The sequence below is a fragment of the Ailuropoda melanoleuca genome, chromosome 8 (assembly GCF_002007445.2).
Source record: "Ailuropoda melanoleuca isolate Jingjing chromosome 8, ASM200744v2, whole genome shotgun sequence".
Classification (NCBI taxonomy): domain Eukaryota; kingdom Metazoa; phylum Chordata; class Mammalia; order Carnivora; family Ursidae; genus Ailuropoda; species Ailuropoda melanoleuca.
The window spans coordinates 103,260,022-103,275,404 of record NC_048225.1 but is presented as its reverse complement, the minus strand read 5'-3'; the positions used below and the strand labels follow the sequence as shown (position 1 = coordinate 103,275,404).

Sequence of the window (15,383 nt, the reverse complement as noted above, 5' to 3'; positions counted from 1 at the left end):
CATGTCCCGGCGGCCGGAATGAGAACTGCCGAGGAAGACACAGATGAGCGCAGACACCTCCTCTTCTTCACCACCCGGTATCAGGAGCTTACCTGTCAGGCCGAATTCCTACTCTTTGCCTTAAGAATCTATACATCCAGGCTCTGGAAAAAAACAAATGCCCAGGGTAACTGCCACCCTCCAGAAAAATTAGCTGCCACCGAGTGAAAGGTCCCTACCGCTGGACAGAAATAAACAAGTAAAATTTTAAATAAAAACAATCCCACAGCATTTATTGTCCTCTGGTAATAACATAAAGGTAATCAAAACAATACAAACAAACGTTTTAGAACTATACTCCCAACAAAGGACATCTAAAAAAAACAAACTACATGGCCTTCTCAAGAATTTCTCACTTCATTGATCATTTCTAGTTGGAGACACTTTGGAGCAGGGTAATATTATCTCCTTTTAGCATGATCCGACCTGCAACACAAAATTAAAAAAAAAAAAAGCTATTAATAGCCACTCAGACAAGTGTGTAACCACCATTTAGCCTCAGAACTTTGGATCATACTTAAGCAATTTTGAAAATGTTTTCTCTTGAGCAGTTATGTGAAAATTTTCACATATCCATATATTGAAAGACTGTGCATATTAGACCCTATGAACTTTTCCAGCAATAACCTAACGAAGGTAGAGAAATGTTATTTTATGAAAAGTACAGTTTCTACAGACAAAGTAAATGAATAGATCTACCCCAACATTTCCCACTGCTCTGAGTTTGTAGAAGTTGGGGAATGGATTATGTGTCAAGTTTTTAAAAATGCAGCATCCTGCAGCACCATTCTTAGAGCTCTCAGTATATTAAAGACTCCATCCTCTAATTAATAAACCCGTTTGAGCTTTACCCAACATATCCTAATCTTACTTGAGCAGCGAACGCTTTTTTCCTGAGAATGTCTATAAATATTTTCAGAACACTGGTGTTGAGTAAAATCAGTCTGAGAAATGCTCATCAACCCCAACAGAGTAAATGTTTTCACTTTCCAAGACTTCTGCAACAAGTAGTATTAGTCTACAGGATACAGGATAAATACTACCATGGGAATTCAACACTGCAAATAATTTATAAATAATAGGATATCAATAAGGCTAGTATGCCCTTCCTGGCAAGACAGATTAAATGCAAAAATCCAGGCTTTCACAAAAATAGCCTAAGCAGCAAGAAGCAGAGCAAAACACCAAACCACTTCTCAGATTCTACTTTCCACATATCTACTTTAGGATCAAGAGAATCCTCAAGGTTCAAAAAAAGAGGCGCGTGAAAACCAACACAGATGAAAGTACTAGTGAGCTGTGAACTGGGGCATTAAACAATTAAAAACAAAGTATCTAAATAAACTTCAAATGAATTAGATTTTAAAAGAAAGAACTCAGTTTGTCTTGAAGCCATGAATCCTAAAGAGCCTTTGTCAACTGGGTTAAGAAACTGCATTCATTATTTAAATATTTTTGAGTTTCTACTGCACTGGCAGGCACTGAATTAGGCAGCAGGCTTATGAGGGAGCAAAAAAGACAGGACTTATGGAGCATCTGGCTCAGTGACAGAAACATTATTAACCCCACTAGTGAGTGTTTTACTACAAACTCGGAGAGCTCAGCACACCCTGCCTCACCCAACCCTACCCCAAGTAAAACAAAACCAAACCCTGATATTTGATATTTGAGGCCTAAAGACATAGGAAACAGCATATAAAAAGATTTACTGTGGGGCAAATGTACAGACTCAAAGAACTGAAAGAACACAAGTGTGGATGAAACTCAGAGAATGAAGCCGAGAGTGACACAAAACGAGCAAGGGACAAAAGGCCAGATCACGAAGAACCTTGCAGAATACATTAAAGATTTTCTTATCTTCCTAGCAACAGGAAGTCACTGAAGGATTTCAAGTAAAAGGATGACCAGGTCAGACTGGTGCTTTTAAAAGGTAACTGTAGCCTGCAGAGCAAACTGGAAGGGGATGAGGGAGTTACAAAGAAATCAATGCGTAAACTGAATGGAGGTTGGTGCCATTTAGTAAGGCAGGGAACACTAAAATAGCTCCAGAAGAGTGTGTAATGGGTGGGAAGTGAGTTTGATTTCTGACATGCTAACTTTGAGGAGTCTTTGAGACATTCAGGCAGAAATGTTGAATAGGCTCAGAGAGGTCTAGGGCTACAGAGGTAAATCTGAGGTCAATCCATAGATGGTAATTGAAGGTATAGCCTTGAGTGCCTGGTTAAAGAACACGGAATGACAAGAGGGCCTACGACTAAGCCTTGAGGAACTCAAAACATTTAATGACTGGGTCCCAAAGAACAAATATACAAAAGTCTGACAAGGAATAAACAGAAATGAAAATCTGAGTAAGGTACCACAGAGACAAGGGAACAAAGTGTTTTAAGGGAGTGGCCAATAGTGCCAAATGCTGTTCAGAGTTCCATAAAATGAGGACTGATATTGACCATTAGATTTAACATCATTTGTCTTTGGTGACCTTGGTGAGAGCTGAGTGGATAAACAAAAGCGGAAATGGGAGTGGGGTGAGCAGTAAGTGGCAGAGGATGATTTCAAGAGTGAACTACTCCCCCACATAGTAAATTCTCAAATGCAAACTAAATTTAAACATGAACTGAGTTGCAACTCATTCAATTCTACAAGTGAATAAAAATTTCCACAATTCCCAAAGACCACCTATATTCTTACCCAGCTGTTTTCTTGACTTTGTTTTAGAATGAATCTCTTCAGCATCATCTAATACGAGGTTCATGTACTCATCAAAACCCTAGGAAAATAAGCCAACTGAATGTCATTTTCAAGTAAAGTAACACCCAAACCGTTCCAGATGAATATACCAACCTGGGTACAGAAATGCCAACTAACTTCAAAAACTCATCTCTCCACTGATCTTGTAGCTAAAACACCATCTCCCTCTTAAAGCCTCTTTTTATATAACAAGAAAGCCAGAATGTACTCCAAATTACCTCTGGAACTTTTTGGACTTAAGATTTGATTAGCTATGCCTAAGAGCCTTTGTCCTTATCTTTTGTAACTTGTTCAATATAGAGTGTGTGTGTACACATATGAATTAACTTCCACTGCCACCAGTCTTCCCACGTTCTTCACAAAACACTCTTGCCACTACCGATAACGTTTGTTTTTCTACCTGTAACCAGGGAAGGGGAGTTATTGATGAAATCTACAACGTCTAAAGGAAATATCAAAGCGTCCTAACATAATACTTCTCAGAGCCATATTTTATCTTTCTTTGAAACATTATTTAGGGGCACTTGGGTGGCTCAGTAAGTTAAGCGTCTGCCCTTAGTTCAGGTCATGATCTCAGGGTCCTGGGATCAAGCCCCGCCCCCCCCGTAAGACTCCCTGCTCAGTGGGGAATCTGCTTCTTCCTCTCCCTCTGCTCCTCCTCCCACTTGTGCACTCGCATTACTTGCTCTCTCAAATAAGTAAATAAAACCTTAAAAAAAAACAAAACAAAACACATTATTTAGGGATGGGATGCCTGGGAGGTGCAGTTGGTTGGGCGTCTAACTCTTGATTTCAGCTCAGGTCATGATCTCATGGTCCTGGGATCAGGCCCCAAGTCTGGCTCCTCACCCAGCAGGGAGTCTGCTTGAGTTTTTCTCTACCTCTCCCTCTGCCCCTCCCCACCTCCCTCTCTCTCTAAAAGAAAAAAACAAAAAAACAAAAAACCAACTACCCTATATTATTTAGGGTATTCTGCTATCCTGAAAAATCTTATTTAACTAAGTCCACCAAGCTCTATACAGGTATCACCTAATATAGAACTAATATACCATTAATTTTCACCCCACTCTAATTTTATTTCTTTTGTCCCCTCCTTCAAATACTAACATTGTTATTTAAACAGTTTATAAAAACTAATTTTCAGGGGCGCCTGGGTAGCGCAGTTGTTAAGCGTCTGCCTTTGGCTCAGGGAGTGATCCCGGCATTCCGGGATCGAGTCCCACATCAGGCTCCTCCGCTGGGAGGCTGCTTCTTCCTCTCCCACTCCCCCTGCCTGTGTTCCCTCTCTCGCTGGCTGTCTCTCTCTCTCTCTGTCAAATAAATAAATAAATAAAAACTAACTTTCCCTCTTTCATGAATGACCCAACCCCCATCAAATAGAACAATGAGTTAAGGATAGTGGCTCTGAAGAACTTTGCTAGTGTTGGGTCTTTGACTTTTTGTACACTGCTCTGGCTGGGCACTTTTGTGAAATCATTTTCTGTGAACAAACTGCTCTGAGATAAAACATCCTGGGTACTCACAATGATACAGCCCTCTATCCGCATGTTCACTTGCTCATAAAGCCACACCTGAATTCGAGATCTCTGAAAGAATAAAAATAGATGTTAAAAAACCAAGTAAATAAAACCCAATCACTCTGGTCAAACAAGAGAGAAATATGACTCCTAAAGAAAACCTTAAAAAGTAAAAGCCAAGAATTTTAACTACTTGAATCATATCCAAGAATTGATAACCAAGACGAGTTACTTGCCAAGAAACACTCTCAATGTTATATTGGGACTAAGTTAATAATTTTCCTGTGATCTTGGGACTCAATCATACTTCTTACTGTCTCTCATCTCAATTTATTTAGGGTGCAAATAGTGCAGCACAAAGCAGTAATTTCCTGTGATCAAGAGCTTCTTTCTTATCTGCTATAGAAAAATCCAGCTTCAAAACAGCTTTCTCTAGGTTCCTAGCTTCCCTCACATTAAACAACCAGGGGAAGAACCCTCAGTTCTGGTGACTAAAAATTATAATGGCCTGGGGCGACTGGCTGGCTCAGCTGATGAAGAAGCGTGTGACTCTTGACCTTGAGGTTGTGGGTTGGAGCCCCATGTTCCGTGTACAGATTACTTTAAAAATACTACGAGAGCTTGAAATTAATCCGTTTCCAACTATGTTACCACACGCTAAAGTTTGTCAGGGCAACAGAAACTATATTTTCTTTCCAAAATAATTTAAATACTTTGCCCTACCACCTCACAATCTGAGTTGCTAAAAACTCCCCCAAAGGAAAATAGGCTGTCACAATATCCTCTGAACCTATTCCTCCCCTCTTCCTTTTTTGGCATCTTTTCTATATTTAAGCCCCCCTCCCTCCATGTAGTTTAAAGTCGACCGGATTTTTCTTTCAATCTTTCACCCCAGGGGAAAAGGGAAAGTTTCCAATGTTCTAGTACAAATGACTACCAACAAAAGTACCCAAAAACCAGTCATGTCTGCCAGTAATTACTTTTTGAAATTAGTGATTTTGGTCTTGCAAAGTAATGACGACACAATTCTTTCAATGCTTGGGATTGGCATCTCATTACATAAGAGCTTTCCCTGAGCCCGTTCCCCTCAAATACCCCTCCAATCTCTAGTTTCACTTATTATTAATTTCTAAAGTTATCTCTACACTCAACGTGGGGCTCAAACTCACGACCCCAAGATCAAGAGTCGCATGCTCTACCCAGCCAAGCTCCCCAGTTTCATCTATTTTTAACTCTAAAACACGTTGATCAGACAGGATGACACAAACAGCCAAATAAATTCACCTTTTACTTAAATTCACCTATTTTACTTAAGAAGGAATTAGAAAACAACAAAGAACAGATAACTTACGTACATTTTGCAAGTATCTGAAGATGAGGTTCTGCACCAGTGGTTAAGGAAAAAATACACGTATACAGTAGACAGTGGTCCCCGACACTGGTCGATCCTACCCCATCTCGCCTTTGTTTTCTGAACACGAGGTCTCGTGCTCATGCAATGAACAGTGTCCAGCTAGGCACTAGTTAGGGGTTCCCGAAAGGGACTGAAGGAATCCCCTCCCACTCTCTTACTTTCCTGAAATATCTTGGCGCCGACATCTTCCTCCTCCCCGAGACCGATGACTCCCACTATCACTCGGTTCCTAACTAAAGCTGTCTTCCCTTCGCTCATCCGCGCCACTCCTGCACTTCCCACCGCAGGGGTCTGCCCGAGCCCACCTCCCATCGGGTCCTCAGCTACCCGCGCTTTCTCCCGACCACGGTCGCCCCGGGGGCTCATGGGATGTGGGTCCGCACTCCGCTCCCTCAGGCCTGCTCTCGGTCCGCTCCTTCGCCCCCCGTTTTCTGGCCCGAACCTCCTAGTCCTGACATCCTGCGTAGGATACGATGGGCTGAACCATCACCTTCTGCACTTTTTGGCCCTGGCCACGGTACGCCATGGTGGAAGCCGACAAAGAACCGCACGCTACCTCAGAAAGCAACTTCCGGAATAAAGAACCGGAAGCGGAAGTGAATGGCGCCAGCGAGGTGACCCGAGCGGCTCCTGGGAGATGCCTCTCTAGCCGTGGGTGTCGCTTTTCTCTATGTTCTAAATTTCCCGGGGGGAGCCAGAAGGCGGCAGCGAACTTTGCAACGTGAGACGGTCCTACAGCGCCACCTGGAGGGAGGCGGGAGGAGGCGCCGAGGGGCTTCGCTTGTGCAGCCGCCGCGGGAAGCGGCGCGACCGCAGGAGCCACCGCGCCTCCATTTTCTGTGTCGGCTTTAAGAGTGATCACACTGCGTCCGTACCTCTCTCTGTGAGATGGGTTGATCTAGTGCTTTTCCCAAGGCCTGTTTCCCTGGAATTTAGGCATGACGGGCTCATCGCCGTCTAGAGGGTATGGCGGCGGGAAGCCCCCACCCGGGGGAGGGGGGCCCCCCACTCCTGGCCCTCGCAGCCACAGACAAGCCGAATTCAAAAGCCGGACGCTGTGGTTCGCTGTGTAACCGATTCCACTGTCGTCTCCTTTGTGGGGAGTAAGGTGGCGACAGAGCATGGCTAGCGGGGAAGCCCTGAAATCTGATGGCTGGGCCCAAATGCAGCTCGCTTTCGGTGTGTGACCAAGCGGTAAGTTCCTCAGCCTTGCCGTGTCTCCGCTTCGTTGTCACCAAGATGGAGAGATGACAGTGTCTTTTGTCGCGGGCTTGGAGATTCAGTGAAGGAGTAGCATGTGTGTGGACTCAAGGCCTCCGTGTGGGAACACATCGTTTCCAGAGTAACGCAGCTGGAAGGAGAGGAGCTGGACTCTGTTGGGTTTTGTCAGTGGTTTGTGGCCTGGCAGCAAAGTTATTTGACTTGAATACGCATTTTACAGATGGAGAAACTGAAGATCGGAGTTGAAGGGATTCCTCCAAGGGGACACCACGTAGGCAAGTGGCAGAATTATAACTTGGTTAACTGAGAGGTCTTCTGTTGAGGATGATATTAATGCTGACCTCATAAAAATGTTGAGATCAAAGTATATGAAAGTGAGTTTTGAACTATAAAGAGCTAGAAAATGCAGAGGATAATTATTGGTTAAAAAAAAAAAGGCCTCCCCCATCCCAATAGAGGGTTATGTTGTCCACAGACATGGAAGGAACTATATCATACCTGTCTCATCTCAGATGCAGAGATGCTTAGCTATTCTTGGAATTTCCTGTCTCTGAAGTCATGATTCCTAAACTTGTGGGGATTGATCCCTATAACCAGCCATCTGATTTTACAACTCATGAGATTTGTTTTTTCCTTAATTTTTTAAAGATTTATTTATTTTGGAGAGAGAGGGAGAATCTCAAGCAGATTCCCGACCGAGCGCAGAGCCTGATGCAGGAGTCTACCTACCCCGTTACCCTGAGATCATGACATGAGCCAAAGTCAAGAGTGGGACGCTTAACTGGCTGAGCCACCCAGGTGCCCCTATTTTTTCTTTAAAGTGATTTTGCTTTTTTTGCATTTAAATCTTTGATCCATCTAAAATGTTATTCCAGCATATCCTAGAACTGATACAACTTTATAATGTCTAGATGGCTACCCAGTTTTTCCATTACCATTACAAAAAAACTATTGTTCCCCATTTAATTTAAAATGCCACATTTATAATATACCAATGTATATATATATGCATAGTTTATATTTTGCCCAGTTGATCTTTGTGTCTATCAACCAGTGTCACTTTTAAAAGTACTGTATGATATTTCCTTATTTGGTGGGACTAGAAGTCGGTAGAACTTTTCTTAAGCTGTTCTTATTTATTTTTCTTACAAACTTTAGAATTAACTTATCTAATTAAAAGAATCCTTTTGGTATTTTTACTGTGATTACATTAAACTTGAGAATAACTTAGAATCAATTTTTTTTAAAAGATTTTATTTATTTATTTGACAGAGATAGAGACAGCCAGCGAGAGAGGGAACACAAGCAGGGGGAGTGGGAGAGGAAGAAGCAGGCTCATAGCGGAAGAGCCTGATGTGGGGCTCGATCCCATAACGCCAGGATCACGCCCTGAGCCGAAGGCAGACGCTCAACAGCTGTGCCACTCAGGCACGCCTAGAATCAATTTTTTTAAACTAACTACCTGATACCTGTTTGTTTAAATTTTCCTTTGAGTCTTTGGGAATTTTTCAATTTTCTTTAGTTTTTAGTTTCTTCTTGCTAGTTTATCTAGTTTAATCATAGATGTTGCCTCTTTCTTCTTAACAATTGTCTTTTCCTCAATTGTATGCTCTTGCTGGTTTTTAGAAGAAAAAGTGATAAATTCAATTACGTAAAAAATCACATAAAGTTTTGGGTGACTGAAACACCACCACAGTAAGCAAAGTCAAAAGATCAGGGAGAAGTATGTTTGTAACCACATCAAACACAAATGGCTAATTTTCCTAGTATATAAAGAGCTTTTAAAAAATGCTTTTCTGTTCTCTCTTGCTGTGAAAGAAATATTTCAAAACTTGGTTGCTTAAAACAATAACAACTATTTTGTTATAATTCATGATTTTGTGAGTCAGCAATTTGGGCAGTGCTCAGCTGGGCAATTTTTTTTTTTTTTTTTCCGCTCCAGAAGGCATATTTAAGGGTTTGGGGTGTGTGTGTGTGGAAAGCTGGCCTCTCTTGGGTCCATCTCCATGTCTATGCAACCTCAGGGCCTGTGTATGTGTTTTGGAAAGCTGGCCTCACTTGGGTCCATCTCCATGTCTTTGCAACCACAGGGCCTCATACCTGGTCTCTCTTGCAGAGTAGGATTCTTTCTTTCTTTCTTTCTTTCTTTCTTTCTTTCTTTCTTTCTTTCTTTCTTTCTTTCTTCCTTTCTTTTCTTTCTTTCTCTCTCTCTTTCTTTCTTTCTCTTTCTTCCTTTCCTTTCCTTTCCTTTCCTTTCCTTTCCTTTCCTTTCCTTTCCTTTCCTTTCCTTTCCTTTCTTTTTTTTAAGAGAGAGGGCGAGTGCATGCTTGTTGGTGGGGGTGCAGAGGGAGAGGGAGAGAGAATCTTAAGCAGGCTCCACGCCCAGTGTGAAGTCAACGAGGGGGGCGGGGCGGGGAGGGGAGCTCAAGACCCTGAGTTCATGACCTGAGTCGAAATCAAGAGTTGGATGCTTAACCAACTAAGCCACCCAGGCGCCCCTAGGATGCTTTCTTAAGTGGTGGCCCAGGCCTCTAAAAAACCAATGCTGAAGCCAACAGTACCTTTTAAAGGCCAGGCTTGGAACTAGTATATAGTTCACAGCTCAGGCCAGATTCAAGGGCTGGAAAAACAGAGCCCACCTCTGTTAAAGATTAAAGAACTTGCCACCACAAACTGACGCAAAGATCCAAAATAAAAATTGGCAGTGGAGGTGAACGATCAGTTTACGGTAAAGGAAATACAGATGGTCTTCCAACATATGGAAAGATGCCCAACTTCCCTCATTATGAGGCATGCATATTAAACTACACTGAGAAGCCATTGACAAAGAGCAAAGAGTGGTGGAAATATAAATTATTAAATGGCACTATTAGGTATTTAATCCTACAGGTAAACTTACACGTGTGATATAATGTAATCATTGCAGCATTGCTTAAAATAAGCCCATGGGCGCCTGGGTGGCTCAGTTGGTGAAGCACCTGCCTTCCACTCAGGTCATAATCCCAGGGTCCTGGGATGGAGCCCCTCATCGGGCTCCCTGCTCAGCAGGGAGCCTGCTTCTCTCTCTGCCCCTCCCCCCTGCTCATGTTCTCTCGCACTCTTGAATAAATAAATAAAATCTTAAAGAAAAAAAAAGAAAAGAATAAAATAAAATTTACAGTGTACTATACATATATTCATTGAAAAAAACCTAAGTATATGCTGGCCAGGCTGGGAGGGGACAGGGTGGTGGCAGGCCTGGCCCCAGTATAGTGCTGTTCTGCAGCCTGGAGGCCTTGGCTTAGCAGAGTGGGCCTGTGGGCTGTGACAAGGGCTTGGATGCACAGTACATCCGCCCAGTGGCCTGGAGGTATACCACAGGCCCGTAGCCATCGGCAGCTGCAGCCACACGTGAGTTCCCTGGCCACTCGGAGCCCAGTGCACAGAGGACTCAGGGATCAGGGCTCCCTAGGCAGTGCCGTTCCTGCCCTTTGGGCTTTTGTCTCAGCCTACCCTCCTGCCTGCCAGCCTTCAGCACCCAACTTGACCACCCCATAGGCACACAGGGCGACCTGCTGCCCTGCCCAATCCTGGGGCTTCCAGAGGCTGCTGAGGGCCTCAGAGGCCTCCCGAGAGAACTCAGAGAGTGGCAGACTTGACACCTGCATCAGTTGCCTTCTGTTGGGTTTCTTGCAAACTGCGGTGGGCATTTGCCAATAAATGCCTTGTGGCTTTTGCTGTCAACTTTTAAAAAAAATCCATATATGAGTGGATCTGTGTAGTTCAAACTGGTGTTGTTCAAGGGTCAACTGTATCACCAATTCCATAAATTCATTAGGTAGTGGAAAGTACTATGAAACCAGTTTCCCTTTTTAAATTACAACTAATCGTGGGGTGCCTGGATGGCTCAGTCATTGAGCGTCTGCCTTCAGCTCAGGTCATGATCCTGGGGTCCTGTGGGATCGAGCCCCGCATCGGGCTCCCTGCTCAGCGGGAAGCCTGCTTCTCCCTCTCCCACTCCCCCTGCTTGTGTTCCCTCTCTCACTGTGTCTCTGTCAAATAAATAACAAAATCTTTTTTAAAAAAAATTACAACTAATTGTAACATTCTTGCAAAATTTGAGATTTTCACGACACTCCCAAGGTGTCTGCAAGATACGTTTGGGAATCACTGGTCCAAAATCCTGAGGGGCACCTGGCTGGCTCAAGCGGTGGAGCAGGCAACTCTTGATCTCCAGGTTGTTGGAGCCCCAGTTGGGTGTAGAGATTACTTAAAAATAAAATCTTTAAGAACAACAAATACCAGAGAGATACACCCTGAGAAAAGAGTCAGCTCCAGGCCTCCTAAACACTGAAAAACTTCCTTACTCTCAGCTTGAAGTTCCTGCCGTCTCAGTGAGAAGCCTCATAGCTTGCTGAATGGCTGGGATTGATACGCATGCCAGAGAATGGGGTTGCAAAGACAGGGGCGGTCTAGCAAAGATCAGCAGCCCCTGACACGGGTACATGGGTCAGGAGCTTTTTCATTCACAGCAAATGTTGACTGAATGCCTTTTGTTATGGGCTGAAGTGTACTCCCTGAAACTCGTATGTTGATGCTCTGACCCCCAGCACCTCAGAACGCGACTGTAGTTGGAGATAGGCCCTTAAGGAGTTAATTAAGGTTAAATGAAGTCATATGGGTGGTCCCTAATCCAAGATGACTGGCGTCCTTATAGAGAAATTAAAACACAGATATGTGCACATAGAGGAAAGACCACGTGAGGACATAGTGAGAAGGTAGCATCTGCAGCCAGAGAGAAGCCTCAGAAAAAAAATTTTGAACACCTTGATCTTGGACTTACAGCCTCCTGAACTGTGAGAAAATAAATTTCCGTTGTTTAAACCATCCAGTCTGTGGTTACGATACTAGGTGCTGAGAATAAATATGTTAGTAAGAATCTCTGTCTCAAGTTTGTATTCTGAGGAGGATGGACAGGTAAACAATTTTAAAACAGTAGGGGTAAACAAATAATGTATTCCTAGTGGATGGGCACCAAACCCCAGTGTGGGGAGAGGGAGAATGGAGTGTTGGGAGAGTAGCCTGGAGGCCATAGGATGTGTAGGAGTTAGCCAAAAGAAGAGACTTTCAGGGAGAAAGACAGCATTAACACAGGCAAAGGGCTGGAGAGAAATTCGTGGTCAAGGGAAGTGGACAGCTTGTAGTTTTGCTGGAGTGGAGAGCATCAAGGGTGAGGCAGGAGGCTGGTAGGACGGGGCCTTGCATGCCATGCTAAGGGACTGGAGCGTAATTGTGGCGGGAGAGGGAAAGATTGGAAGACTTTTCAAAGCAGTGACTCAGATTTGCATTTAAAAGAATCTTTGTTGGGGCGCCTGGGTGGCTGAGGGCACCTGGGTGGCTGAGGGCGCCTGGGTGCCTTCTGCTCAGGGCGTGATCCCGGCGTTCTGGGATTGAGCCCCACATCAGGCTTCTCCACTAGGAGCCTGCTTCTCCTCTCCCACTCCCCCTTCTTGTGTTCCCTCTCTCACTGTCAAATAAAATCTTAAATGTGAATATTAAAAATAATAATCTTTGTTGAAAAATCAGTTTACACTTAAGCCAAGAATGGTTGAGAGTAAACTGAGAGCAAGAATAAGACAAAGCGGAGCCTGAGAGAGTACCAATGGGAAGGTCAGAGGTCACTGAAACAAAGCTGACCTGCTGTGTTGGCCTTGTTAGCGGTTCACACCATCTCCTTTGCTAAGCAAGTTATGCGGAACTCCAGCTGTAACACCTCAAGGAAGCCCTCCCTCCCCAGCTCGAACTGACTTCTCTTTACCTCTGTGGCATCATCTACATCGTCTGCTTATTCTTGCACCGACTTCATTCCCGGTACCTTTCTCTTCAGAATACTTCCTCTGCATTTCCTGGGCAGGGGCTTGCATTATACTCCTCTCCATGGTGACAGTAATGTTAAGTGATGGTTCGAATTTAGGTTCTATTTTGAGCCTCTTCAAGGGATAGGAGTCCAAAATACTTTGTGGCAATTATGCTGATGTATTAATTTCACATTTCCTCAGCTTTTCTAAGCTCTGCCATCCTCCTGGAGATCCCAACCCAAAGAAGGGACCTCCTTAACCATACACACCTATCGGGTAAGGATTCCTTCCATTTCGCTTCACCCTTCCCTTGAAATTTCTCCTCCTTTGTTTTGAGTCTTCTTGATCCAGCCAATTCCCTAGTTCACTTATTTATTCAACAAGAGGCTATCTGAGTATTTTCTTATTCTCTTTCTTCAGAATCTGACTGGTTCTGCTTACCCTTACTCTTAACTCTTACTCCTAAGGACAAACCAGTCACAGAGTCAAAGACCAGAAAACCCAGGGACAGGCAACGCCAAGTTGAATCCACTGCTTCTTGCTCATCATAGACTCAGCCTCTGTAACACCTAAGAACTTTCTTCTTAGGCCCCAGGAAATCCTGTGACTCCTTAATTTTTGCTGATTCTTTGCTTATTTTATTGTACAATGTTAAGAAAATGGTCAAGATCAAGTATTTTCTTTATGCTCGTGCCCTTAACATCATTTTGCAAATTCAATTAAGTTGAAGCACAGTCTGGAGAATAAGTTATTAATGCAGTCAGATGTGGGTTGTGGGAACTTGTAGAGATTTATCAAGCAGCTTCCTAAAATCAGATTTAAGAAATAAAGAAATTTTCAATGAATCAAATCCAATTGCACATAGGAATATACTTTCTTATTGTTAACCCTGAACGCACTTTGACACGACAGTGGGGATACAAAGCAGTGATCTTCCAGTGCAGCACAGAATGTTATATCAAAATTGATATGTGAATTAAGAGGTACAGAAATGCTCAATAAATGTTACAATTTTAAATATTAGACAGCAAGTGGAGACCACCCATTTCCTGTTGCTAAAAAGCAATCCATTTTAAAGAATTGCAGAAACATTCCGGCAAAATGAGGCCACAATTTTAAAAAAGTAACATTGTACTTTGATCAACATAGATCAAGCTTTATTTCTGAAATGGTATTCGTTATCAATCTTAGCTCTACGGTGGTTTCAAAGATTGGAGAGGTGAAAATAAACTGCTCTGGTTGTCTGAGAGGACCTATTGGAATTAGAAGTTAAGGTCAGAACTTTAAGATCATTATCTTGAGACAAGTATGAGTCACAAACTCTTAAAACCTCTGGCTGTGGCCAAACTGCAACATTTGGACCCTCTCCCTTTTTTTAAAGATTATTTGTGAGAGAGAGAGAAAGAGCGAGCGTGCGCGCACAAACGGGGAGAAGCAGGCTCCCTGCTGGACAAGGAGCTGGATGTGGGACTTGATCCCAGGACTCTAGGATCATAACCTGAGCTGAAGACAGACAGTTAACCAACCGAGGCACCCAGGCATCATTTGGGCCCTTTTTTTTTTTTTTAAAGATTTTGTTTATTTATTTGATAGACAGCCAGAGAGAGGGAACACGAGAAGGGGGAGTGGGAGAGGAAGAAGCAGGCTCACAGCAGAGGAGCCTGATGTGGGGCTTGATCCCAGGACCCCAGGATCACGCCCTGAGCCGAAGGCAGACGCTTAATGACTGAGCCACCCAGGTGCCTCATCATTTGGGCCCTCTTGTGTTAAAATTGAAAACCAGCATCACTTAAAACCCAATACACAATCTGTTTATTTTTGAAGATTATTTTAGAGAGAGGGCGTGCACGTGCAAGTGTGCACGAAGGGGGTTAGGGGCAGAGGGACAGGCTCTCAAGCCGACTCCCTGTTAATGGGGGAGCCAGCCCCCCAGGAGCACCCTGTTTACTTTTTGTGAAAAGTTGAACTTGTTTAGACTACTTTTAGACTATTATTTGAAAAAAATCTGTGTTCTTTGGTAGCTAACAAAATTATGTGTATTCCCTTAAAAATTGGCATACTACTTAACACTTGGGACTTCTCTGAATTTTTCTATACGACTTCATGCTTTTAAGTCCTTAACTGAATCCATCTAAGTTCACTTTTAAATCTCTCCTTTAAAAAAATTAATGGCATTGGGGTCCCCGGTGGCTCAGTCGTTAAATGTCTGACTCCTGATTTCGGTGCAGGTCTTGACCTCCAGGTCATGACATCAAACCCTGCATTGGGCTCCGCGTTCAGCGGTAGTCTGCTTGGGATTCTCTCCCCCCTTCTCTGCCCACCTCCCTGCTGGCATGCACATGTCCTCTCTCTGATATAAATAAATAAATAAATCTTTAAAAAAATTAATGGCATTACCTGCGTTACAATGATAATGATTTGGTATTAATGCTGGGGAAAAAATCCTCCCATTTAATACTACTCCTTCTTTCCTAAAGTATATGCAGCTAAAACAGCATACCTGTGGGTAAGTTTGGCAATACGTCCTTTTGAGAAGCTTCTAAAGCCACACAATATCTATGAAATTGGAGCATTTACACAGGAGGCCAACAACATTCTGACTGGACC

At 43.4% G+C, this 15,383-nt stretch overlaps 1 protein-coding gene across 1 annotated transcript; it reads right to left on the bottom strand.

Annotated features, from left to right (window-relative positions):
• Positions 1-244: 244 nt before the first annotated feature.
• On the bottom strand, positions 245-6,321 carry SNRPE (small nuclear ribonucleoprotein polypeptide E). Its single transcript, XM_002918191.4, has 5 exons — positions 6,191-6,321; positions 5,660-5,686; positions 4,311-4,373; positions 2,728-2,806; positions 245-465 (listed from the first exon to the last, which is right to left on the bottom strand). The coding sequence occupies exons 1-5, from the start codon at positions 6,242-6,244 to the stop codon at positions 410-412; spliced, it is 279 nt and encodes a 92-aa protein (XP_002918237.2). The 5' UTR covers positions 6,245-6,321; the 3' UTR covers positions 245-409.
• Positions 6,322-15,383: the final 9,062 nt, after the last annotated feature.

Bases quoted from the DNA above. Each gene is read 5' to 3' on its own strand.
- SNRPE (XM_002918191.4), bottom strand. From the start codon at position 6,244: ATGGCGTACCGTGGCCAGGGCCAAAAAGTGCAGAAGGTGATGGTTCAG. The intron at 5,687-6,190 runs GTATCCTACGCA...CCACTGGTGCAG, and splicing joins AGGTGATGGTTCAGCCCATC to AACCTCATCTTCAGATACTT. The intron at 4,374-5,659 runs GTACGTAAGTTA...TTATTCTTTCAG, and splicing joins TCTTCAGATACTTGCAAAAT to AGATCTCGAATTCAGGTGTG.